Source organism: Ambystoma mexicanum, chromosome 2q, assembly GCF_040938575.1.
Source record: "Ambystoma mexicanum isolate Mex_15411 chromosome 2q, UKY_AmexF1_1, whole genome shotgun sequence".
Classification (NCBI taxonomy): domain Eukaryota; kingdom Metazoa; phylum Chordata; class Amphibia; order Caudata; family Ambystomatidae; genus Ambystoma; species Ambystoma mexicanum.
In genome coordinates, this window is record NC_090924.1 from 581,156,184 (window position 1) to 581,182,116 (window position 25,933).

The window sequence follows — 25,933 nt, forward strand, 5'->3', positions numbered from 1 at the left end:
AATATCCAAGTACTCTCGAAAATGTTGATTTTCTGTTTCTGTCAAAGCATATATCCTACTACAAGGCAATTTGGCCCCCAGTTCTAACTCAATTACACAATCAGATGGTCTGTGGGGCGGAAATCTTTCTGCTCCCCCTTTATCAAAAACACTCAAAATCTTGATATTCATCAGGAACCTGTAATCCCACTGCACTTGGAATGCGGATGTCTGGTCCACCAAAAACAAAGCGGGGCCCAACTCCTCTTCCATGTGGCCCATACATTCCTGACCCTCAAAAAAAACTCTCTAGTAACCCAATCAATCCCCTGGTTATGCTGCATTAACCAAGGAATGCCTAAAATGAGCCCAAACTGAGGCGCCGCTATCAAATCCAGTACAATTTTGTCCACATACCCTGACCCACACCTCATTCTTATGGGTTGAGTTTGCTGACAAATGGGCCCTGAAATTAATGGTGAACCATCTAACGACTGCACCCCTTCCACCGGTGCCTTCTCCCTCAACGGTAACCCCAATCTCTTGGCCAAACCAATATCAATGAAATTCCCTGTTGCCCCAGAGTCCAACATAGCTGACACTACCTGTTTTGTACATGCAAAATATAAAGTCACCAAAATGTACAAGTGCGAGTTACCCTTTCGTGTAGTATTTGCTACCCAAGTGGGGAACCTTCCTACCACCGGGCTTGACACCTGAGTGCCCCCTAAGGCCGGTCCAATCCTTTTCCCGACTCCCCCTTGCTCCTTTCCCCACCAGCAACCTTCTTAGGTGGGTTCGGACAAGTCTGAATATAATGTCCTGGTTGCCCACAGTACAGACACAAAATATTAGCCTTTCGTTGCTCCTTTTCTGCTGCCAATAATGGACCTCTGACCCCTCCAATCTGCATAGGTTCTCCTTCACCATTTCTGTTTCTTTCCCTTATCCAGTCTGACAAATGGTACCACCTCAGGTTTTTTTCCCCGTCTCCCTTGTGCTCATTCATGCGATGGTCCAACCTTGGCGCCAAATCAATCATGGCCGCACAATTACTGGGCTGGGGCTGTACCTGAGCAATAGCATAGCATCCTTTAAGTCTTCTTTTAAGCCTTGATAAAACAAAACTGTCTGTTTATTTTCTGGCCATTCTGTTTCAATTACCTATTAAATTGGATTACATACGAAACCAAATCCTGTGTACCCTGTTTTAATGCCAATAATTCTTTATCTTGTGCTAAAGAATCTTCTCTGCGATTAAATAATCGACCAAATTCTGCCAACAAATTGTCCCAGTGATATAATAACTGGTCATCTTTCTGCACCAACAGCATGGCCCAAGCTGCCACATCTCCTGTTAAATATGATATGACAAATGCAGTCCTAGCTCGAATAGTCTTAAACGCTGAAGGTTTGCACAAAAAAAGCAATCAACACTGTGTCAAAAACATCGTAAATTTCTTGGGATCCCCTGAAAATCTTTCAGGTGCCGCCAAAGGCACACTACTTGGAGGTTGGACAATTACAGTAGGTGATCTAACTGAGGCCCTTCCTGTAGAGGACCCTGCTTCCTCCAAAGGGGTACTTTGCGCTACTAACCCCTGCACTTGCTCCTTCAGCGTGCCTGATTCCTGTCTAACATGTACTAGTTCCACCTGAATTTCTTGTAATGCTTTTAGCACATCCGCTAACGAGGGAGGGTTCTCCATTTGGCCTGGGTGGTTCAATAATCCCAAAATCGGGGGCTGATGATTCTGTCAATACTACGTAAAGGGTGAGGGAATCAATCCCCTCTCCCAAACCACAGAAGCCAAATAGATCGCCCCTCCCACCGTGGTTGGCACGGGCACCTGAATATTAATAATACAGGAAACCTCGTGGCAGCCAATGGGGGGAAGACGAAGTTAGGGAAAGGGGATGGAATGACAAAGGGTAGATAGGGTAAAGAAACATGCATACATAGAAAAGACCTAACTGCGCATAAGTCCTGCCTGACAAAACAGCTCCTAACTTATCACATGAATTCTACTCTGCACCCCTGGAATTCCAACCTTAGTACATAGAACTAGTATCGAGTGACATATTCCAGAGACTCACAGAAGCACATCAGATATATGGGTTAGTGGTTATGACTGAAATGCAACAAACATCAATATCCAACTCCTCATCCTAAGAACATAATATTGCGTAAGCATGATGGCACAAACATAGGGAATTTCCTATAATGACTGACGGAGACACATGGCCCTAAAAGGGCAAGCAGAAGCCACAAAACAAGGAACATAGCGCAGTACATGTAGTGGAAATAAGCATCATGAGTACTGAGGGACCCTTGACTGGCCTCTCCTGTTCTCTCAACATCTCCCAAAATGATCCCGTCCTTTTCTGGTTTTAACCAAAATGACTGTTCAATAAGACAGTGCATACACAGCATACCTGCATTAGTTATAAATGTTTCTTGAGCAAGTGATACGTTTTAGGCCACCTCTGAACTCTCAGCATATGGGCAGGAAATAACATGTGCATATGGTACGACACACTTAACTTAATGCCTGGACACCTCCTGAGGCCATCCGGACCAGAAGTAAGAAAGCAGAGTTCTGAGCCTGGCCGCCTACTTTCCCTGCAGTCACCCAGGCATAAGCAGAGTCTCATAGAAGCGCATGCAAATTCGTGAGCCACTTAACTGGACGTCCGGGCACCTCCTGAGGCGGCCCAGACCTGAAGAACAAATGCAGTGTTTAACCTCTGCAATCTCCTCTCACTGCCGCGACCTGAGTCTCTTCCTGCACGGCTCTCGCAATGCTCATCGGAGCACTTAGTCCAACGCTAGCTCGCCGCCGCCACCTCTGCTCTCCAACATTAATCATCAGCACCGGAGCGCAGGCGGTCGGCGGTTATAAGCAGGCCTCTTAGATTGCCTGCAGCTGCTTAGTGGCACACATAGGGAACTACACAATGCCCCCTTGCATACTGGGGAGTGTAGTTCCCACACTTTACTTACGCATTACACGCCTTTTCCTGCTCAAACCCTGACTTCTGACACAACCTACTGAGCTATCTTGCCCCCTCTAATTTTGTATGTCGTTGTGAATTCCATCTGTCATGTATGTGCCCATGGGCTTTCCAACAGGGGAAATGCAGAGTTAAAATGATCATCACTTTCCACATCTGCTGAATTTCAAGGCATTTGTTGCATTAAATCTTATCACCTTAACTGTCCCTTAACTAAAGTTCTTTCAATGAATTTCAAGGGTTTTTTATACCATAGATTAATTCAAGGGCCACTAGCCATGGCCTGTAGATGTGGCCACGGTACATTGTGACGGGTCAGAATTGGGAGGCGGTCAACTGGATAGTTTGTTTGCAAGTGGCCATTTTATTAAATGAAATAGGTGTGATAAAAGCCACACTTTCCCTAACCTAACAAGGAATTCCCTGCCTATGAAACTAAGGCTAAAGAAAAACATTCTAACATCAAAAAGTATCTGTCCCTCACACTTGTACGTGCAACAAAATTACACAGGTATTATATGGTCGTTCAAAGTCAACAGTATATTATTTAAATTCACATATAAACTTTATAACCATATATCCTAGCAAACAGGGTCACTTCTTCTGCCCAAGGATTCAAGTAGGATTTTTCAAACTCAAAATTTCAGTCAATAAAGTTCTTTACAATAACCCAGTTCTGCTTCTTAGGTAATACAAAGTTTCTCCCAATAACCAAGTTGTGCTTCCAACACAAAGTTGCTTCACTCCATGAAGTTTTCATTTGGCAATTGGATTGTCCCACTGTCAAATAAGGTTCATCACTCTTGGAGATAATTATGAAACTCTTGCTTAAGAAACCAAGACACTTTGGGCCTGATTAGGAGCTGGGCGTTATTCCGGCGGTAAACACACCGGAATATCGCCCAACTGAATTACCATTACCGCCACTTGGTCTGGCGGAATTACCACCGTATTACAAGTGGTGGTGCAAATCCCCATTTTATCCATAGGATTCTATGGTTTTTTTGGGGCAGAATTACTACAGCAGTAATTCCACTGCTGGAATTCTGCAGATTTTTTGGGATTTTTCAGAGGCGTGTTGGAGGATTTACCTCCAGCATGATGCTGGTGGTAAATCTTCCATTCCAGGACCATACTCGTAATATGGCGAAGCGGGAATATTGGCAGTAATTCAATTACTGCCAATTTATTCCCGCTCCACCATACTTGTAATGAGGCCCTTTATCTTCACAATGTTTGTCAACACTTCAATATAACTTCTCTATTTTGAAAGACATTTCACCTTTCTCTTTCATGAACAATAATGTTTTGTTAGAATGGTTTTTACCACAGTTCATCACACATTAGTGGACTTTCCACTTTCTCTTCAGAACCACTTTCCACCACAATGTAGTACTTCAATATTTTCTTCCTGGTCCACTAACCTGCCAGGACTAACCACTAACAATCCCTTTCCTGCTATACTCTCCTGCCAGGAGAAAAACACTGCTACCAAGTACTCTGGGGTATGGATTACTTCCACTTCAAAGAAAGTCTTCGACTTTCACCAACATTGAAATTCACAACTTCTTTCATAAAGATTTGATGCACTTTGATGCCGTTTGCTCTACTGGTATGTCTACCACTTGCAATGCAGGATACACTGCTCTCTCCTTGAAGCTTTCTACAAGGAGGGTTTCTGTCCTGCCACCCTTGGGGTTCTGCTACTACACCAGATAGCTGTTGGTAAGGTCTCTTATTCACATTTCTCTCATTAGGATAAAGAGTTTCCCTCTTCCTTATAATTGTCTTTTTTTATCTTGGGTAATGTGGGTTGTAATTGTGTTCCCAAATTACCTCCTTTTGACTTGGGCAATGAGTGTTACAATCATGCTTAAATATTCTTTATTTTGGCAATGGTTGTAATCTGATTAAAAAATTGCCCCCTCTTTGACAATGGTTGTTGCATATGTGCTTACATATTGTCCCTTCTTTACTTTGGTAATGATGGTTGCATTCAGGTTTAAATATTGCTCCTGCTTTACTTTGGCAATGGTATTCGCAATCCTTCTCCTCTCTTTTTCCTTCAATGTGCATATTATGTCTCAACCACTTTAATCCGCTAGTTCAGTATTTAAAACTTCCATTATCGGTCAGCGGTCCAGAGCGTAACGCCCCGGGGTATGAAGGTCAACTCACCAGTCCTCCTTTGTGTGTTTGCACGACCCGCTTCCGCTTCGTTCTCCTCTTCTCACGTCGGGTCCTGGGTGTTTGATAGCTGCAGTCAAATACCTGCAGCCTGCGTTCACGGCAACAGGAGCTTGTCACTTTCCTTGCGTGCTCCGGGGAACGCCAATCACCGGAGTAGGACACCGAGCAGGGAGAGCTCCTCTCTCCCACGGGAGAATCAGCAACTGCTCTGCTTCCTGCTATGCATCTTCTGCAGTTAAAGCTCCCAGCTTCTATGACTCTCTCAGGACTGTGTTCTGTTGTAATAAAAGCGGCGGTCCCAGTATCTTCTTTCTTCTTCTTCTCCCACTGTTGCTGTCCACTTCTCTTTCTAATGGTTCGCACCTGAAGAGGCCTTAAATATTCAAACGTCCCACTAAGGTGTGGGTCATTAGAACCACTAGCCTGCATCTCACGGTTCTGCAACTCTGAACTCCTCTTCCTCGTCCCAGTACTTCGAGCATTATGGGAATTGAAGTCCCTAATGTTACCCTTTTTCTTTCAAAACCTCATTCTGTTGAAATGGCTTTTGAAATTCAATTTTAGGGGAAGTTTGTAAATTAATTAATGGTTGATTATGGGCTTGATAACATACACCCAGGAATGAATCATAACCATTCAACTTAGGGATCTGAATTCTCTGATTCTTATATATATATCCTTTCCCTGTTGATAATGAGGGTTTTCACTCTTGACTCTTTGTGTAGTTTTGGGAAGGCACGCCCCACTCTGACAACAAGCCATCAGATATTCTGCTATTACGGAAATCTTCCCCTGAGAAGATGGCTTATACCACGTCCCACCTAGCGGAGCCGTCCTATTCCCTTGAGGCCTTTCTCCTCCGAAGTGATCCTCCCGGCTAATACCACCCCCAGGGTTAGTATGTATCAGGTAGCGGTTGCCTTCCCCATGCCACCTGTTAGGAGACTTTAGGCAGGGATTCTGTGAGGACTTTGTAGGATTAATCACAACATGTTCCACCTATAGGTTTCTCTGTGGCCCAGTGATCAGGGCCACTGGCACAAAGACCCATTTCCCACTGCCTACTAGATGTGATCACAATAGATGTCCCCCTTTTATTTGTGTTCCCCCAGTTTCCATTCCCGTAATATTTTTGCAGAAATCAATCAAGGTAATGCTGATTCCTGAGCTAGTCTGCCGTTCAACCGATTCCCACAGTATTACACTGATAACGCTCGAAAATTAAATACCCTTCTTCGTTATCACAAGCTCTCCCCATCTGCCTCTTTCCTTTTCCCTGGGCCCACATACCCACCTCTGTTGATTTTTACCTCCCTGTTCCACTCCCATTACTCCCTTTCTCTCTTTGCTTCATGTGACGCATTTTTGTTTCTGAGCGCGTCTTGCGTTATTAGCATGGTAATCTTGCGAGATTCCCCCGATAAGCCTTAAATCTTGTTTCTGTAACTTGATCCACAGACCACCCCCAACTTCACATGTCCTCTTCCTCCCTCCCCACATGTAGCCTAATGCCTTTGTATCTTTTTCACACATCTAAAGAGCTTTTTCAGCATGTTTCATTTTTGGCTTCCCCCAGTATTACTGCAGTAATCTCTCGCATCTGGCAAAAGAAAACATTTTGACTTTTCTTTTCTGAAAAGCCTCTCTGCTGCAAAGCACTATGGGAGTTAAAGCTATATTCTTGGGAGCAGGAAGCACCGTCACCCCAGCGAATATTTAGAAAACTACTGGACGTAATAACCCCCAACCTGTCCCGGAAATTAAATCAACGTTTCCTGCTCAAGTTGTTTCTTATTTGGTCCAAATCCAGCAAGCAATTTTTGCGCATCAGCTTTACCAAATTTGGACCTTTTCTCTATGGGAAAGTAGAGCAGAAACTTTCCCATAATTTCCGGTTGGGGGATGGAGCCATGCAGGGGCATTTCTAGGGGCGGCGGTTGAGAGGGCTATAGCCCCGGGTCTTTTGGTTTTAGCCCTGATAGAAGCTCAGAGACTACAACCAAAAGGCTATAGCTAGCCCCAAATCTGGCTAGTCCCGACATTAGCATAGCCCCTGATCTTTTCCTGACCTAGCAGCACCCCTGGAGCCATGGCAAATGTTTTGTTTGGAAAATATCAGCCATATCTGCCCTGAAAGTGAAACGTTATTAGCAATAGAATTTTCGGATTTCCTATGACTCAAGGCTATCACCTTAACTATAGGCAATATCTAGGGAACTACTGTATATAGAACACGAGTCTCTGTTAGAAAAAACATAGCAGTACATAAACTAGCATCCCACCCCAAGTATCTGTTATTTAACTTCGTTTAATGTGTTTTATGCATGCCTGCTAGTAGTGTCTCTATCGCTCACCCATTTTCAAAGCTTGATTGGTAAGTGATTTGCTTGGAGGAAGACGTCGTTGTGACAGGCCCATTACCGCTGCCCCCTTTCATCTGACTTCGTGGCACATTTGTCACTGTCTTTTTATGCTCGAAGAGTCTTTGCACCTGCAGACCCCGCAGCACGAAAACTGGCGCTTCTCGGAACCCTCGTTGGCAATGATGAACGACCACATATGTACTGCTGACTTTCCTGCCTCTGACAGACTAGCAAAGTGCAATGTGCAGAATTTATTGAGAGGGATTAATGGTTGTTGACTTCTGCCTCTCTGTTGCAGCGTTTTACAGGGAACCAGATTGCCAGGATCTACAAGCAGAAACCAGAGGTCTACGCACAAACTGAGGTTGGCTTTACTGTTTCTTGAAGTTCACATTAGGAAATGTTAAATGTGTGGGAATGTACTGCGCCAAATACCTGTTTTCGTTTCATATCTAGCCTGATTCTGAAAGTTTTACACTGGGGCAAATTATGAGATGCGCTTGAGCCTTATCCCTAATTTACAAAGAACAGTGGAGCGAATGAGGGGATGTCAGAGGGACTTGGAGATTTTCATGTTCCTGTATGATTCACAAAGTGTTGCTTATGGGCATCTCGCAGATGTTCTGGGCATTTCCAGATGTGCTCAATTGTTAGGCTTCTTGAATCAGTTAGAATATAGCAGGTGCTAATCAGACATGCACACACGCATTTCTTCATTTGCCCCAGTGCAAATGTAACGGGCCCATACAGATCAAATCAAAACAAGATGGCCAAGCGCCACGTAGCAGAACCTCTACTCTTCGTCTTGATAGTAATTGTTTTGTTATGTACAATAAAAGCCCGAAAGACCCACTGCTCCCTGCTGCAGGCACATTAGCCTTGCAGCTTTACATAGCTCTTACAGGACAGTGACTTGAAATGTATATGGGATGTTGTAATGCACCACTAGTACAAAGGCTATTCCAGTGTGCATAGACAAATGGGGGTAGGGGAAGTGGGTGAAGTTTCACCCTATAGGTTACAAATTCCAAACACGTGGTTACAGGTAATTTTAAAAGACAAAGTAGGTCAAACATGTCGGGCAGCGTTTAATTGTAATTGTGAGCACTGTTTGCCATGCTGTCTGGAGGTAGGTCTTGACAACTGGCCGGGTGGTACTAATGAGAGCAAAGCCAACTCCCTCACACAACTGCACTGTGCAAAAAAGGGTTATGCGAATGTACACCTCTAGGATGCAGAAGTTCAGATGTTACATTGAAAACTGAAATATTTATTAGATTGAAGAAAAAACCTTGCAGTACTTTTGGGAGTGTGGCACGCTACTTAAACCACTTGGGAGACAGATAAAGTAGCTCTTAAGCAAGAAAGACATTTAAAAGAATTAAGAAGGGGCCCTGGGATATGTTAAGCTGTCTGCTGCACCACCTAATCTAGACAAATCCATTTGCATGTGTGAAAGTGCGTGTGCAACTGGGAAATTAGGTTTGCTATTCAGATCCTATGAATCTGCTTTACATTTTTAATACCTGCGTTTTTCGAGTAATTTGAAGTCACTGTGTGTATTTTACAGTTCCATCAAACTTTGAGTTGCTGAGACCTGGTCACCCCCCCCACCCCATAGTTCTGTTGCTGAACACCTATGCCAGATATATGTATACCTACTTACGGAGCTAATAGTAAGGGTTAACATTCCTGCCTTAGCCAACCTTCAGGGAGCTTTGCATGTTGTCAGTATCGCAGTTGTTTTGTGCACACCTAATTAAATCTATTTATTTGTCTTGCAGAGAATTTCGTTAGTGAGTAGCTTTGCGGCTTCCCTGTTTCTTGGCGATTATGCAGCTATTGATTACAGTGATGGTGAGTCACCTACCTTTTTCTAAAAGTATTGAGTAACCTTGTTTATCATATATTAATCTTTTTTAGCAGTCCTAGCTCTCAAACTTTTAAAGGTGCACTTGGGTCACTTTGTTGCCAACACTCAACACTAAATGATAGAAATTGGAATTGCTGTGTAGAATTCCTACTCGTCTGCCATCTCACACTGTAAGAGTATATATTGTGACCTTCCCATTGAACTGTTTCTTTCAATATATAGATGTATACCTTTCATGGGTAATACCCCAATTAATTGTAATCATTGTATCTGATTACACATTGGTTGAATTCGCAGTGCATTCCATTATGTTGATACTTATTAACATCTTAATTCTCTGAATACATTGACCCCAAGCATGGCAGTCCTAATTTAATAAACACAATGGTACAGATGCACATTGGTATTTCCAGGCACATTTCGACTAGAACTCTTCAGGGACATCATCTGTAAACCACCCAACAATCTCACATTTCTGCAGATGATGGTGCTTATTTGTCTTGTAATGAAAGAGCAAAGTATATACATTGAAGTATAAAGTTGTGTGGTGTTCAACTGAGTGCTGAGTAAAGGATGTTTCGCGGGTGAAACATTACTGCGGATGTGAAAGTTCACAATCCTGGATCCAAGTGTCACTCAAGAAGGATATTTCCACAAAGAAATGGTGAAAAAAGAAGACCGGGGCCATTTTGACAAAAATGGCACCCTTGGGCGCTTTACTGCAGCTGCGAACGCAGCCCGCGGTAAAGACACACCACGGTAGTAAAAAGTAAACCACTGTCACCAGCCATTCATCGAGGAAAGGGTAACATAAAATTGTTACATGAGAAGCTAGATGTAACCCCTCCAGCACCCTATTGTTAGATAGTGTGCGCTAGGTCTAGAAAAGATACCATTGTAAGTAAAGTCAGTTTCCCTTTACTGCTCTTGGAAACAGTAGTTATCCAGAGAAAGGTGTTTAAACCTTTGGGGAAATCTGAAAGACTTCCCTGTGCCACTGCACTGAAGGTGCTGTGTGACACAATGCAAAAAGATGCCTATGGAGTTTGTCAGACTCCAAAAACCAAAAGAAACACAGAGTTAAAATCACATTGAAATACATGAGAGAGTGGGAAAAAAAGTCTCACTCTCTCCAAGTTAAAATGAAAAAGTCCTAGTGTCCAGCAAAAGAGCTGGGGGTCTCCAAGGTAGAGAGGAATTAGAACATTTCTGAACTGTCCCTACAACATTGCCAGTGTTTTTTTTTTTTTTTTTCCTTATGGGCTGGCAAAGATTAAGTGTGGAAGGTCACTATAGATTACCCTCATTATTGACTTGTACAGACCTATTTCTGCAAAAGCCATGTTATTCAATGAGAAACTGAACCGGCCAGCCACGGCAGCTTTTTGAGGCGAGCGTATAGATGCCAGCAGTTGGGGGATACTCATCTGTGAGCATTACAAAGTTTGTTGACTTTATATGTAGGGTATCCTTTTCAAAACCCCATTTTATCGTATGACTGAGGTCTGCAATTTTTGACCCTCCCGACGTTTTGTACTGCACCTTCCATGAGCCTAGTCAGCTTAGTAGTGAGGGATCATGTGAGGCATAGTGGAACACATCTGGAGAGTTACAGGTTGCAGACCTATGTACCTAAAAGAAACAACAACTGCTGCATAGAACAGCTAATGGTGATAAACAAGTAATTCCTACAAGTCAGGATAGCCTAACAAGGATAAGAGAAAACTACCTCCTTGGCTGACCCGGAGATAAGGGTGGTTCATATGGGCCTAAAGGTTGGACTTATACCCTTTATAAGTAGCTGGATCAGACAGCATAGTGTAAGAGACCGCAGAAGCAGTGGGAGGACCGGTTCCTGCTATATGGGGGCAAAGTTTGAGGTGCTAGCTTATGCACAAGCCTGGACTACCTGGGTAAGAGAAAGCAAGCGGCTAATTCAGTGCCTGGGCCTTGACAATAGGTTTGTCTATGGATCTAGAGGTGGCATTTTGGCACTTTTCTCAAATTTGAATGCTTGCTTTAATAACCTGAAGGCAAAACTGAATTACAGAGCTGTACTGCTCATGATTTGATGAGATGAAGCAAAAAACCTACAAATGCCTTATCACTGAGACAGTAAATTGCTCATGGGCCTAAAATATGGCACTTTGCCAATTTTCTCATATGCTAATTAATTTCATTGTTTCAATATGTTTCCTTTTATGACTGCACCATTAAGACACATCAAGGTGAGGTGCTGTCCACATATCCAGCTGCTGTTTGATTCTGTTTGTTACTCTCCCAGTATTCCTATCCTGTCGTTGTAGCACCCTTTCCACACTTAAGGTTCCCGGCTGCCATTATGGCAGTCAGAAAGAAAAGTGGAACTGGTAGACTTGCACCCAAGAATAAGGAGTTTAAAAACCTTACTCCAAGGTCGCATGCTTAGGTGACCATTGGGATCGGCAGAGGCGGGTGCCGCGGGCTCCGCGAGCCTCGTGGCCTCTGTCTCCCCTTCTTCTACTTGTGCCAGCGGCGATTCCTCGGAGGCTTTGGCTTCCGTCCCTGGGGTGCTCCCCTCTTTTGAGGCGAAGGGGAGGCACACAGATTGGCACCTGTCAAGGCGCCGCTTGGGGGTGAGCCAATGGCCCCAGATCAATGGTCATATCTCATGTCTAATATTGCTAAAGAGTTAACTCTGTGCACTAGTCCTTTTGATATGGGCCTATTGGTGGACGTACTGAACGATTGGACGGTGGATTTCCGCCCACTCAGAGTTAACACCGCTTCACAAACAGATGGGCCCAGTAGTTCTATTACCAAGGCACGGTCATTTAAACTGGAGAAGGCTTGCCTAGCCAACATCCAAAGTGAGGGGTCAGATCAAAACTTACAAACCGATCCTTGTAGTAGTGGACACATGGGGTCTACTAGGTGTACAACGGGTCCTAAGGAAAAGGCAGAACCTTCCAATATGGATTCCACAGACAATATGCAGGAGACATATACCTCCTCTTTGGCACTTGGCCCAAAACTGGGGCAAAAAGCACTGAAACTACCCATAACAGGAAAAAACATTTATAAGAAGGAACCTTTGCAGAATTTGCATCGCAGTAAGCTGCAAATGCCTAAAATGGAGGTTACAAGTACACTAGATTTTATTATGGACCATCGAAATATTGTCATTACCAACATTCGCAGAGTTGAAGGTCCGGAGCCCAGAGAAGCCCTGCATTACAAGGTTCTAGCCTGGCTTAGACAGAGTACTGGGCCGGGCGTGGTAAGGCTGGCAGATTTGAAGATTCTTCGCAGATTGAACTTAAGACTAGTGTTCGCAACCCAACAGTGACTGTGTCCCCTTTTGCAATGGCGCAGACGGGCTAAAAAACGGTGGTGTGGAAGGTTGCCCAGAGCAATTGCCAGTGGTTTAGATTCATTCAAAACCTTCCACCCATCACTTTTGTGGTCAGCGAGTGGGCTGTGGGGACAGTTCCTTACATGCTTACCTAAGATTGTGCAAGTACTTTCCCAGTGGGTGATCAAACTGTAACGTGATTCTCTGAGGTATCCCATTTAAAGGAATATCTCGCCATCTCACTCACGCTTTTTAGGTTTTAAATGATCTCTCTTCCCTTTGGCCTCTGCATCACAACTGTGTTGTTGCTATGGCTGCCCTCTATAGCCGTTGATATATCCCTGCCGATGGCCTCTGTTTTTTTTTGTAAAATGTAAAATGATTTAACTGTGATAGTCGATTGGATTGTGTTTATATTTGTTTGTCACATGCCCTGATTCCTGCAGGTTTCCGGTGTGTTATAAGTATATAAATAAATAAATATCAATAAATAAATGATGTATTTTTGTTGGGTTAGACTCAACTATCACTGTGCTGATCTCAATACTGAGTTTTCGGCACATTGTATAACATAAGCCTGTGTTGCCCCTGTATTTCTTTAGCCAGGATAAGTGGATACATCAAAGCATAGGGGATGGCAGAGTAGAATACTTAGCAGAGTGATTTAAAAGGTGTTTCCTGTCATTTTTAATGAATGGCTTTAGATCGCTTGTTGGTTGGTCTTAATTAACTGCCCGTAGAAGCCATGCACTTTTGTCAGTTTATTTTTTTACTTTTTTTATTTTTATGGGCTATCCAGGGGTTGGTATGTATAAAACTCGCCTATTTCCATGGCTCGGATATCTTGACAGCACTATTGCGAGTATAATTCTACGTTTTACTGTTCCACAATGGCTACTGTGGCGGGGTCAGAAGGAGGACACCAACTCTGACTTTCCATTTTAAGAGATTTGTATTCAACAAAAAGATGCAAAGTTCCATCTTTCCCTAAATTATGGATGTTCCCTACCTAACAAAACTAAGGTGCTTGTCAGTCGTCAGGACAAGTCCCAAATCAGATTCACTCCTTTGTCCAAAGCTACGCTATTTTGGCCCTACCACTATAATAATAAAGGACAGGAGTATGACTTCCCTTCTCCTTATATCTGGCTCTTCCCCAAGTTCAGTTCAATGTGACACACATAGATATCTCTTTGCCACCACTCTCATGCATCTCCTGGGCTCTCCCAGTTTTCAGGGTGGTTTTCCGCTTGCTTTCTCTTCTTTCTCTCTTGGTCATCTGTTCTCTGAATTATCCTTTTTCTCTTATATGATCGTTCAATATTTCTCGTTTTACTCTCACAACAATCTTTCCCGTCTTTCATATATTTCTTTTCCTCTTGTTGAATACAAACTGTAAAGTTCCAATGAGCTTTCTCACTTCCTTTTAATACTCCTCCTACACTGGGATGAGTAGGAACGTTTCAGTAATATCCATCACTTTTCCTTGGTACTTCTATTTTGTCCCCACTTTGATGAGTAGGAAGGTTCCAAAAATGATAGTCTCTTCTTCCTGGTAGTTTTACAACTTGTAGTTGACTTGGCCAAGTAGGCGTGTTCCAGTAACCTTTATGATTCTCACTCAGTATCTTTAAATCTTTTTGGGTGCTAGGGTGAGTATGCATGTCCCAGTAATGCTTATTATTCGTTCTCTGTATGTTTTATTCTTCTGTTGTACTGAGATGAGTATGTGTGTCCCTGTACTGCTTATGATTCTATCTTGTTCCCTTCCTGGGTCTCTAGTTCTCCCCCTCGCCTTTGATTTGTTGGGGGTAATGTCACTGGGGTCCTGTGAGGACTGGGGATTCTTTCTCCACGTGTTGGGATGGCCTCTGTTGCTGATTAGCGAAGCGGACCAAGAACAAAGCAAAGCATGGTACAGCCAAGCAGAGACCTTGTTGGTTGTCTCAGCGCAGTTCATGGACCGAAAGGTCCGCCATGTCTCTCCTGTAGTCACACCACCACCCTCTCTCTGTGAACCAGGATGTCTCCCCGTAAGCCCTCCTTTTGGGTTCTCGTTCTCTCTCTGTTCCCAATGCAGCACGCTCATAACTTGTTAAGGTTCTCTTGGTTTCCCTGCACGCTCAGTTCCCACTTTGGTCTGCAGCACAGCTTTCCTTCCCTAAAGTGGCGCTTTGGACTTCTCTCTGGGTTCTCATCTCCGTGACAGACGCTGCGCATCCAGGACCTCATAAACTGTGCAACATCGGCCGATTTGACTCCAACGGTCCTCCTCTTTCTCTGACAGGTCCCGCCTCTCAGTTTTATGACGTCCTGCTCCGGCTTCCCTAAGAATTTGCAGAAGTCCTTCTTCTCGTTCATGTGTTCATTCATTATGGCTCGAATGATCTTGTTCGTCCCAGTTTCTCTTATAGATCTTAAAGGAGTACATGGTTGACAATAATAAACTCAAGCTTGTTCTTCATGTCTTCCTTCACCAGATATAGAAAAAGAAAGTATGATTATCTTGGGTTTAGGGAGTACCTCACTGGAACGGGAGCCCTTGTCCCCAAATGGGGAGTCTCACACAGTGAGGTCCCCGCTTGCTGCTACCCCTCGTGAGGGTGTTGGGTAGCGGGCTCACCTCCCTAGCCTCACAAGTAAAGGCTCCCCCTTGGGTAGAAGTGACAGAAACCTGTGATTCGTCACACTACACACCCATTGCTGATTGGTTGTAGGTTGTTTTAACATTTTAGAAGTGAATAGAAGAGGAGTAGGATGCTAGGACTATATTCAACAAATGTGTTGCTAACAATGGGAACTGAAAATTGTTTGATTACTTTTTTTTGTAATGCTCATATATTATCTACACAAGAGAATCAACATACTTTGTAGGCATCATGAAGTATACACAGAAAACATATTAAAAATGTGTTCTCAAAAGTTGTATTAACTTAAAAGGAAGGATTGATTAAGGCCTAACTTTCCCTATGCTAAGGTGGGATTTCCCTACTTAAAGAAAACTAAGGATAGACCGACATTTGATTAGGACTTCCTGACACAGACTGTGTCCAAAACCTATACTTTCCCTCACAAATAATTGTATACAATGTTTAGGGATGTCGGTATCAAAATTAATAGTGTTCAAAAGAAAGTTCTGAGCATCTTCCAGCTCTTGGTCTATGATATGGCATTTATAACGCACCTGTACACAAGTGTTTCTAGGCGCGATAAGACAAGGAGGGGGGGGAAACAGGGGGACAAAATAACAATCTTACTAGGTTTTGTGTCATTCAGATCGCACAAGTGCGGAGAAGAGGGAAGGGGAGAAGTGGCAGGGGTGAGGCGAAGGGGGAAGTGCAGTTAACTCACAAGTGCAGCCAGTGGGTGACTCATAAGTGCAGAGAGAAGGAACTGTAGGGTTGCAGATACAGACCCTTAAGCGCTGGGGAGCTCAGAGGCAAAGGGGTGGCAACTGGACATGCAGGAGCCTGGGCCCGAGTTCAGAGGGTGACCAGGTGACCAGTAGGCAGAACAGTTAGGTGCATCAGCAGGTGAGAGGAAGAGAGAAAGCGGAACTGAAAAGGAAGGTCTTGAATTGCTTCCAGAACCGGAGGTAGTTCTGCTCAAGTTTGAGAGGGGCAGGGAGGCTGTTCCAAAGGGAGGCCCCAGCCGAGGAGATGGATCTGCCCCCAACTCTCTGCTTGGAGACGTTTCTGACCCTCAGAGATTTGGAGGTGGATGAGCAGAGAGCTCGAGAAGGAAGATGTTTTGGAAGAGAAAGTTGGAGGTTGAGCGGTCCCAGGCCCAGAAAGCCTTGTGGACAATTCAGAGGGTCTTGAAGTTGTTCCTTGCAGCCACTGGGAGCCACTGAAGATATTTCAGAGCTGGAGAAATACGATCACTTGGCTTGAGGCCAAGGACCAGTCTCGCAGTCCTGTTCTGGATAAGTTGTAAAGGTCGAAGAGTAGAGGCAGGAAGATTTAGAAGTAGGATGTAGGCATTAGTCCAGCCTAGAGAGGACCAGAGCTCTGGAGACAGTGAGCTTCTGGGGAAAAGTGAGAAAAGGAAGAATACTCTGAGGAGGTGCAGCTGATAGTTTGACTTCTTAGAGACATCAGAGATGTGCGGAGAGGAGGAGAGGGCCGTGTCGAAATGACACCATGATTTTTAGCCTCACAGGAAGGAGCAGCTTCCCCTTCCCCAAGTTCAAGACAGTTCACAACCAGGGTTCCCTTCCCCAAGAGTTTAAATCTTCCAGCTTTAAAAACCAACACAGTTCCTTGGGACACATACCAGCTCCTCTAATATCAATACTTTTCACCAGTTCACATAGGCAGTTCTGTTTCTTGACTTTGACTCACATACAAGGTTATTGCAAAGCACAAGCTTCTTTATGTATACTTTTATTGGCTTTTCCATTCAGGGGCCCCTCAGTCTAGGCACAGTTGTCTGATCACACGGTCCACCCATTACAGGTCACGCAACCAATACCCCTTCTTGACTGCTTCCATCAACAATTTGCCACTGTTTCCATTTGACAGTAATGTTTAGTTGATTCCCCAGTGTCACACTCTTTTGACACTGTACCATGGTTTGGTTGGCCACCATGCACTTTGTTACACGTTTCTGTATTCCTCTGGCTCTTTCCAACACAGGCTTCCTCTTAACCTGCAGTTCATGGACCCCTTTTAGCTTCGAACGAATACTTGGTTTCTCATTTCATAACTTTCTTGGTATTCTCTTGACTTTGCCAATACTTGTGTTATATACAATACATTCTGTGGTATATGCTTCAAGCACTACTCTGCTTACACTCCATTCACAAGTGCTCAGCTTGCTTTTTACTCTCTGCAGCATTCAAAAAGTGCTTATACAAACTTTCATTTAGTTCGTTATTCAAAAGGACTTTGTTACAGATCCCCGGAGCACCCCGGTCTGAGTGTTTCTCTGGTTTCCACTCACCGGTCGCACATGGCATCTCCCTTCTGCTTTTTGTCCTTCGCAACAGACTTCTCAATGCTCCTCATTCTGCTTTCTAGCTTTCCACAGGCTTTGCCTTTCCCTCGCGGTAGCCACAGAGAGCACTGCTCGCTCTCCTGGGCTCCCGTGGTGGCTGGGGTTTGTGGGAGTGCCATAACTCCTGCTGCGCTGCCCTTATATGGAGGGGGTAGCAGGACCTACAGACCCTCTCCCAGCTGACCTCGGCCTCTGCGTCTCTCTCTCCTGTTTGACACAGCTCCCAGCACTTGGGCCTCCAGCTCCCTTCTCTCCAGTCCGCCTCTCCTTCTTTCATGTTGCAAATGTGGGTCATTAAGTCCAATTGCCTGACTGTGGTGAAACCCATTAGGTGGACATGCCTGGTTGTCCCACCTGCATACCCCCATAGCCCTCTTCTTCATCTCAGTAATAGAGTGGTGTTTGGGTATGTCTGATTTAATAAAAGAAGAATCTATAACTCTGTGTTGTCCCTGATATGTGTTTGTATCAATCAAATGAGGATGTGCCTTCCTAGTTGGTCGCTTCCTTGTCCCAGTATTGAGGTGGTGTTTCTGAGGGACAATTTAGAGGGAAGAAAATGGAAAGGGCTGACAAAGGCTTGAGGGACAGAGGATTAATTGTGAAAAGATTAAGGGGGATACCACGTCTCACCTAAGAATGTCCTCTCCACACTCCCAAAGTTCCCTTCACCCATGTGATCCTCCCTCACATATCCACCCCTATGGTCAGGATCCAAAAGTGATTGTCTTTCTCTGGCCACCTGAGAGGAGGATCCAGGGGGAAAAGAAGTGAGAATGCCCTCAGGTTCCTTAAAATGCATAAATGCTGCACTAATTAAGGAAAAAACTTGTAATGTGTTGCTGTTTCATTACCACCCTAGGAGGGTGTGCCTGCCAGCGTTCTGAGGTGTCTGGGCATCCAGCGACCTCTTCCCTTTCCAACTACCCCTTCAACCGTGTTGTTTGCTACATTGGTGCTAATGGTGTCTCTTTTTTCATAGAAATGTACCTTTGGTGTGTGGCTTGGCGCTGCACAGTGCTGCTGTCAGTGAAGTCCTATTTCCAGGTTGATGACTGTGACATCATCAAAATGGGAAAAGGACTTCCCTGCCTTCAGCACTGCGCAGCACAGAGCCACAAACCAAAGGTACGTTTCTTTGAAAATAAAAGAAAAAACCACCAATGACACCCGTGTAGATAACTACATGGCTGCTAATGGTGAAATTAACCTCGGCGGCGGGTCGTCCCTCGGTAACAGCAGCACGACCCTCGTTAAAGGCACTTAACTTGGGTGGCAGGCTATTATCATCTGTGTCGGTCTGCCTCCTTGGTTATTATTGCAAGTGTTCGTTTTTCCATTAAACCAACAAGTACTATCTAGGGAAAATATTGATAACATCTATTGTTTATCATCCACATAATGGTAGTAAAATTGGTTCCTATAGGTAGATCCACGACACTATTGCTGTCAGATGCTCGGGGAAAATAATTTCACCTGCAGTAAGAGCAGAGATCTAACTCTCTCCTTGCATCGGGTACAACACTATTCTCTGCTGCAAAACCTGCCAAAGCTTCAGCTGACCCGATAGACCGACCACCTTTGGGGTGGAGGAGGTTAGGCACTGACATCAGGGATGATGAAAACCATGACTCCCTTATCACACAGTTTCTTTTGTCGGGTGTCTTGAAAGCACAATACTAAAACTTTACTTTTTTGGGGGTTACATCATTTTGCATTCTGAGTCAGTGGAAAGGGAATCACTTGTGTTTTTTTAGCTTTTTAGTTAAACGTATACAGTACGATATAATAGTTCTAAGACTTGCATGGTCCATATGAGCATGCTAGAGAAAATGCCAGATGAAATATATATATCTTCTTCAGTTGCAAATACACACCCTTGCCCTAGGCCCATGTGTGCATGCATACAATTCTGCCACTGTCTTAACAGAAATAAATACTTTGCACTGCATCAAGTGACTGACACTTTGAGTCTTTCTTGAATTGTGCCTGCTTTGGTCTACCAAAGGATATTAAACAGAAATATATTGTATTTCTCTCATCTTAACAGTGGCGGGAAATCACAGCAAGTCATTTGTCAGAAACCTAGAAAAAAGCTACAACTAACAGCTGTGGTGGTACATGTTGATCTTAGGTGCCCTGCTCCATGCCCCATACCCCACATTCAGAGCAGTGCAAAGGTGTTACTAAGAGTGCAGTGTTTATATCATTACAGTTTAGCATTTAAATCGTATTGTTCAATCCAAACTGTGCAAATGACTGTTGTTGAATCAGGTTCTTGCAGCTGCTATGCAAACTAACAATGCATCGCTATTGAAATGCCAGTAAAACATTGACATTATGGCAGTAGGCGTAAATACGCTGAAAGTGAACAGCGATGACCCACTATACCTATACTTGCGCTGTGCCCACCTTTAAATGTGTCCCTGCTGCACAATGGTAGCTGCCCTCCATTTAGTTTTGGCTATTAGGTGGTGCTGAAAGCGCTACCTTTAAACCGAAAAAATTGTCATTAGAATAAGAGCTTTAACATAAGAGCGTCAAATAGGGGCTTGGAATGAGTTTTTTTTAATGCATTTCAATGTAGATGACATATGAGGATGGATTTGTGGTGTTTGGCTATGTGTGCCATCCATTTAGCACCCATCTCGAAGTAAAATCTATATGATTGTCCACCCATTCCTGCCCATCTTCACCGAAAACACACCCCTTTTGCACTCTTTACCTGCGTTTGTATCGTGTGCTGAATTTGTCAGCCATATTTACTTCCAAAATGGCAGCCACCATATGTTATTGTTAATAAAAAGTCATTTGACTTGTTTGATGCTTTTAAAAAATGTTCTAAGTTATGTAACATTGGAAGATAAACAAGTGACTGTTTATATATATGTTTTGTGTTAAAATGTCAGTGAACATGTCCATGTACTGATTTCTGGCGGTTGCTCTAGTGTCTTGGGATGTACCTGATTGGATGTGTAGTTAGTGATGTCAGTATGATGTGATTGGTACTGCAGTCTGTTTGTTTCTACAAGTAAGCCATTTTGTTTCTAGTATTAAAATATGAGCCTGTTACTGCATGTATTTCCAAACTTTTATATTAACGCAATTGAGCCTTATGAAGCTTTTCACACTGCAGCATGTTTATAAAACTTTTAATTAAAATATGACGCTGCCACTGCAGCGTCTTTATAAGCTTTTGTCACCAGAGCTGTTCATTGCGAGAGGAAGCCGTTCAAAGTATAACTTGAATTTTTATACGGACTGCCAGAAAGCCATTATGATCTATTATTGCAACAGGGCAGTTAGGAATTCCACTGCTTTATTCTGCAATAGGTCAAATAAGGGGGCAGTGGTCAGGCTCGAGGGGGCAGTGCTGAAGCAGATGCAGCCAATCAGTGATGGCCCCGTAGACATCCAAAGACAGGGGATACCAGAAAGGTATCACATATTACATAACACTGGCACTTTTTGCGCACGTGAAAATGTTGACTTGTTTGCCTCACTTGTGTCTTTTTGGGAGGCGGAGCCAAACTAATATTACATAACACCAGCATTGTTTGCGTGCATGAAAACGTTGACTTGTTTGCCTCTTTGTGTCTTTTTGGAGGTGGTGCCAAACTTTGGGACTGTTTCTCTTCCTCCACCCAGATAGGATACCCGGCTGTTTTGTGTGAGAAACATCAGGTGAGGGCCGCTACCTAACCGAAGGGAGTCTCACAAGCCAAAACGAGACTTCCTATGACTGGTTGCCTCTGTGGCAGACGCATAACCTCTGCCAATGAGGTTTCCACCCTGCTTACCTGAGTTACCAGCTACCAATCCCCCTCCGCCCCACCTCCCCCTTCTCAGTTGAGGTACCACTATAGAAGAGCCAGGTTATGGAATTTGCCCACTCTTAAGCGTGTCAGTTTTCATAAACCCTTACAATAAACAAATCTTCCTCAACCCACCACCTTTACATTTTACCCTTGCAGCTAGCGGTTCTCATGTCACGAGTCACAACCACTACTCTGTAGGCTTGGGCTTGGCCTGGTGCTTTGGTATATCCAATGCTTCAATACTTTAAGAAATGTGTGGAGGGGGCTCTGACACACGGATTGGTAAGAAACGTCATAGGAAGTGAACATTTCCTTAAGTTAAATATGAAAATTCCATCAAACTTGTCCCTCTCAATTAAATAAAGTACACCGGACAAATAAGCATTTGCCATTGTAACATATTCTCCTATTGCTGGCTAATTATAAACTACCCGGAAACATACGCACAATATTTAAGACATTTAACTGTTTTGTGATATGCAATTATGTGGTCTTGTTGCTAAATTTGTTGCATACAGCCATTAGACAGGTTACAATCCTCATGGTGGGACTGTGACTGCACACTTCAAATGGGTCCGCAAATTCTGTTTTAAAAAAAACATTTTTGTATATTGTTTTCATTCCTGAAACACACACGGAGGACCGTGTCGACGCTCTCAAAAATAGTGGGAGGACGGCGTTCAGTGGCGTGGTCCTTCGACTTGTGCCCTAGGTATATTGCATGTAAAAAACTAGTATTGAGAGCTGTTGTTGGTTGGATGTGCTAGAGCTTTTTATTGTGTGAAAAAGGTAGGTGATTTATTTTTATGCAGCAGGGGAAGCATATGTGGTTGGGAGCGTTATGAGACTAGTGTGGGTACAGGTATTCTGGGCTCATAGCTCTCAACGCACACGCTTTTGGCGGGTGTCACCCGCCCTGTAAAGGACTGACTCACCCGCCAAGCCTCCTGCACGCCCATTAATTCTTATGGGCGTCTCACCCGCAAAAACAAAATCGGGTGATTTCACCCGCCTTTGCAACACAATGGTTGAGAGCTATGTGGGCTTCAGGGCTGAAAAGGTGGTCAGAGTCCTTTTGATTTTAATGATGCTTGTGTGGGATGGATAATTGTTTATTTTAGTTCTCAAGTAGTTAAGTTCCTCTGTGTCACAGATTTACCCACTTGCCTCATTTGTAATCACATCGTCTTCCTGGGCCTCTGCTCTATGGATGTTTGAAATTGGCAGTGCTTTCAAAGGGATGGAAGCCGTAATTGCATGCTGTATTGAGGTATATCTCTGGTTACTTACTGATAATCTTCATTACTCGGCCGTGGTCTTCCTCGTCACTGTACTGATCAGATTCCTATTGCTAGGAACCCCTTTATTTCTTTAGTTTTGGCGCCAACTATAAGCCAAAACTATTGCATTAGTAGGGCTCAAAATGCGCACTCGACACTAGTCATTAGCTAGTGATAATTGACTCTTGGCAAGAAATGGTGTGCTCTTTGCATGTGTAGAATTGAGGGGACGAAAGAATATTTATGGCTGGCGAGTAGCTTGCATCTTGACATTTTGACCCCTGGCATTAGAGTGCAGCTAGGGAGAACTGGCATATGTGGAGGGACACAAAGCTTGTACGTGTGGTTTGGTGTTATACCCACCATTGCCCATGCTGGTCCTTGAGGCCATTTCCACCCACTTCCTACCTCACCGTGCCTAAACACATCCTCGAGGGATCTTTTTGAGCTAGTTTCATCAAGCCTTACCATCAAAGGTTGTTCTTGACGGGCCTGCCAGTGTGTTTTCAAAACCGTCTTCTGATAGTTAATGACTTAATTGGAGCTGTAAATGCGCAAATGATGTAATAAAATTGTCTTAACCAGGTTTGCCTTGAGCCACTCACTGTATAAGCACTATGCATATCCTGCAAGTTCAGCTAAAAACAAGCATTGGCAAAGCCAACAGTTTGGCTTGTGTAGACGTATTAGGTATTTTCCAGGCACTGCTATTAGATGCTGAGCTGTTACCATTGATTGCCAGTTAGTATCACTATGACGATGCCTTGCAAATGCCTTTCCCATGCCTACACAAAAGCCAAAACTGCTGGCATTGCCAATGCTTGTTTTAGGGACGTGGGGGCCTTGGCGTGTGGCTGCTTATTGCATACAAAGGCAGTAGGAATGTATTTTGGGTAGTGAATACTGCAAGAATTATCAGGGGATCCCAAGGCCATTAGACACACTAATTCCATGCGTTTTCATACCACACCTGTATTTTGGGTGTATCATAATGCGTTTGTACTGTGAGAATAATATGAATTGATTTGATTTTTTTTTAGCTTGTACAAGGATGAGGGCCAGACGTAAGAAATGGTTTCAATATCTTCACACCTGTATTAATGCTTTAAGGATATGAAAACGCCAAGAGAATGTAGGATTTTTTTTTTATAAATGTGTTCTACTTAAACCATTTTGTGGTCTCAATGTTCAGATTAATGCTGCCTGACGCGTGGTTCTCCGCAGAGTAAATAATGCTGACATTAGAAAGGCAAAGCACTTGACTTTCAGCACACAATGGTATACTGATTAGAGCATGCACAAGCTAGCAGGTTCTTCCAGTTTTGCTGCCTGCCTGATCATTGTTCCTTGGGGCGGATACATGGAGGGCTTATAGTTGGCCCAAGTGCATGCTAAATGCTTAACACTAGAGGACCTAATTATGAGTTAGGCAGATTTTGTTTCGATCAGTCTTTCTTGAATCTCGCCATATTAAAATAAATCTTCTGTGTTGGCGGTGATAGATGTGGATTTCCAGAAATGGTGCACACTGTATTTCTGGAAATCTCCATAGAATATTTTGTATCATTGTTTTGTTTGGCTTTTCCACCCTTGCTTTCAGGATGACAAATGATTCTGTACAGTAGTGAATCATACCGCTTCTGTACAATTATTTCTATGTTCCAAAAAAGGGCCTTTTTTTTAACACCTACTTATATTGAATTGGAAAGAGGTTGGGAAGGTGGTCGTCAGAGATGCCAACTTTTTTACCTTTTTGGGTGGCACCATGTAGTGAATTTATTTTCTGCAGTGATGGTAAGTGCTTGTGATTCACTTCACTTTTGTTATTCTATAGTTCCTTCTGGGCCATACATAGCCTCCGGTTGTGGCCACTGTCCATGTTCCACCAATAGGTTTTCTCTGGGGCCCACTAGGTATGGCCTTTGGCCATGGGCAGTGTCTACTGACTTTTTGTGTACCACTGTACAAGTCGCATCAATAGGTTTCTTAATGGGGCCCCTAGCCATGGCCTTCACAGTGGCCACTGTACAAGTTGCACGGGTATGTTTCTTTGGCACCCACTAGATATGGCCTTCAGACCTATCCAGTGGCCTCATGTTTCTGCTATGGCCACTGTACATGTTGCACAAATAGGTTTCTTTGGGCCCACAAGCCATGCCTTCATCAATTATGTGATGAATCCAATGGTGTCATCACTCCTTTCCCGACGGTGTCATATCCCCATGTGGCCATCTGGCCAGGGGACGGCAGCTGCTACCTGATCCTGACCCTGGGGGTGGCTATATGAGGGAGGCTCACATGGGGAGGCAGCCCTCGGGAGGGAGTCATGACATCATTGGACAAGACATGGTTTCCCCTTCTTCTTTTGAGGATACCCTTGCCATTCCCCATGCCTTGATGGCATGTTGTCACACCTCCTGTCACCCACCTATGAAGGATCCTGAACACACCTTACCAAAGTCCCCTTGTAAGTCATCAAGAACTGATGTGCCTTTTAAAATCACTAAGAACACTTTTCCAAACTCTGCATATTCTTCAAGAACTGATTTGCCTTTTAATATCATTGAGGACACTCTTCTAGACCTTAAATATAAGTTATCAGAAACAGACTACCATAACTGTAAGCCCAAGAATACCAAGATGAAAAGGATGGACTGAGTAATGAGGATCACGGAAAGTCAAGAGCACATGCTGCGCTCTAGTGGTTGAAAGAACGAACCTGAGGCTGGGAAATGTAAACTGGCAAAGCAGCTGACAAGTGAACGCTGGTTGAGGAACGCTGCTATTCTCAGTGCGGTCTGACACTGTGGGGCTAGGAGGGAGTCCATGGAGACAACCAGCTCACCGACACAAAAGCAGGGAGCAGATTGCTGAGGAGAGTACGCGGCAACGACACCAGAAGCAGATGCAAGGCTTCTCGGTGTTCGCCGGTACTAGGAAGCAACCTCCACTTCACGTAAGTCTGGGAAGACACAGAAAAGGCGAGTGAGAGCCGCGGGGCGCAGAGAAGCCGAAAACCAGCAGAAACAGCAAGAGGGAGCCGCATAGGGCTGCCACAGGCTCGCAGCAAAAGAAGCAACGTA

The 25,933-nt window shown here is 44.0% G+C and overlaps 1 protein-coding gene across 4 annotated transcripts in view; it reads left to right on the forward strand.

Annotated features, from left to right (window-relative positions):
- Positions 1-25,933, forward strand: part of XYLB (xylulokinase) — a 1,749,028-nt gene that overhangs the window by 294,635 nt on the left and 1,428,460 nt on the right. For all 4 annotated transcript variants that reach the window (XM_069647728.1, XM_069647731.1, XM_069647730.1 and 1 more), the window contains 2 exons: positions 7,846-7,911; positions 9,332-9,404. In XM_069647728.1, the coding sequence (XP_069503829.1) occupies positions 7,846-7,911; positions 9,332-9,404 (139 nt within the window). The remainder of the gene's footprint in view (positions 1-7,845; positions 7,912-9,331; positions 9,405-25,933) is intronic.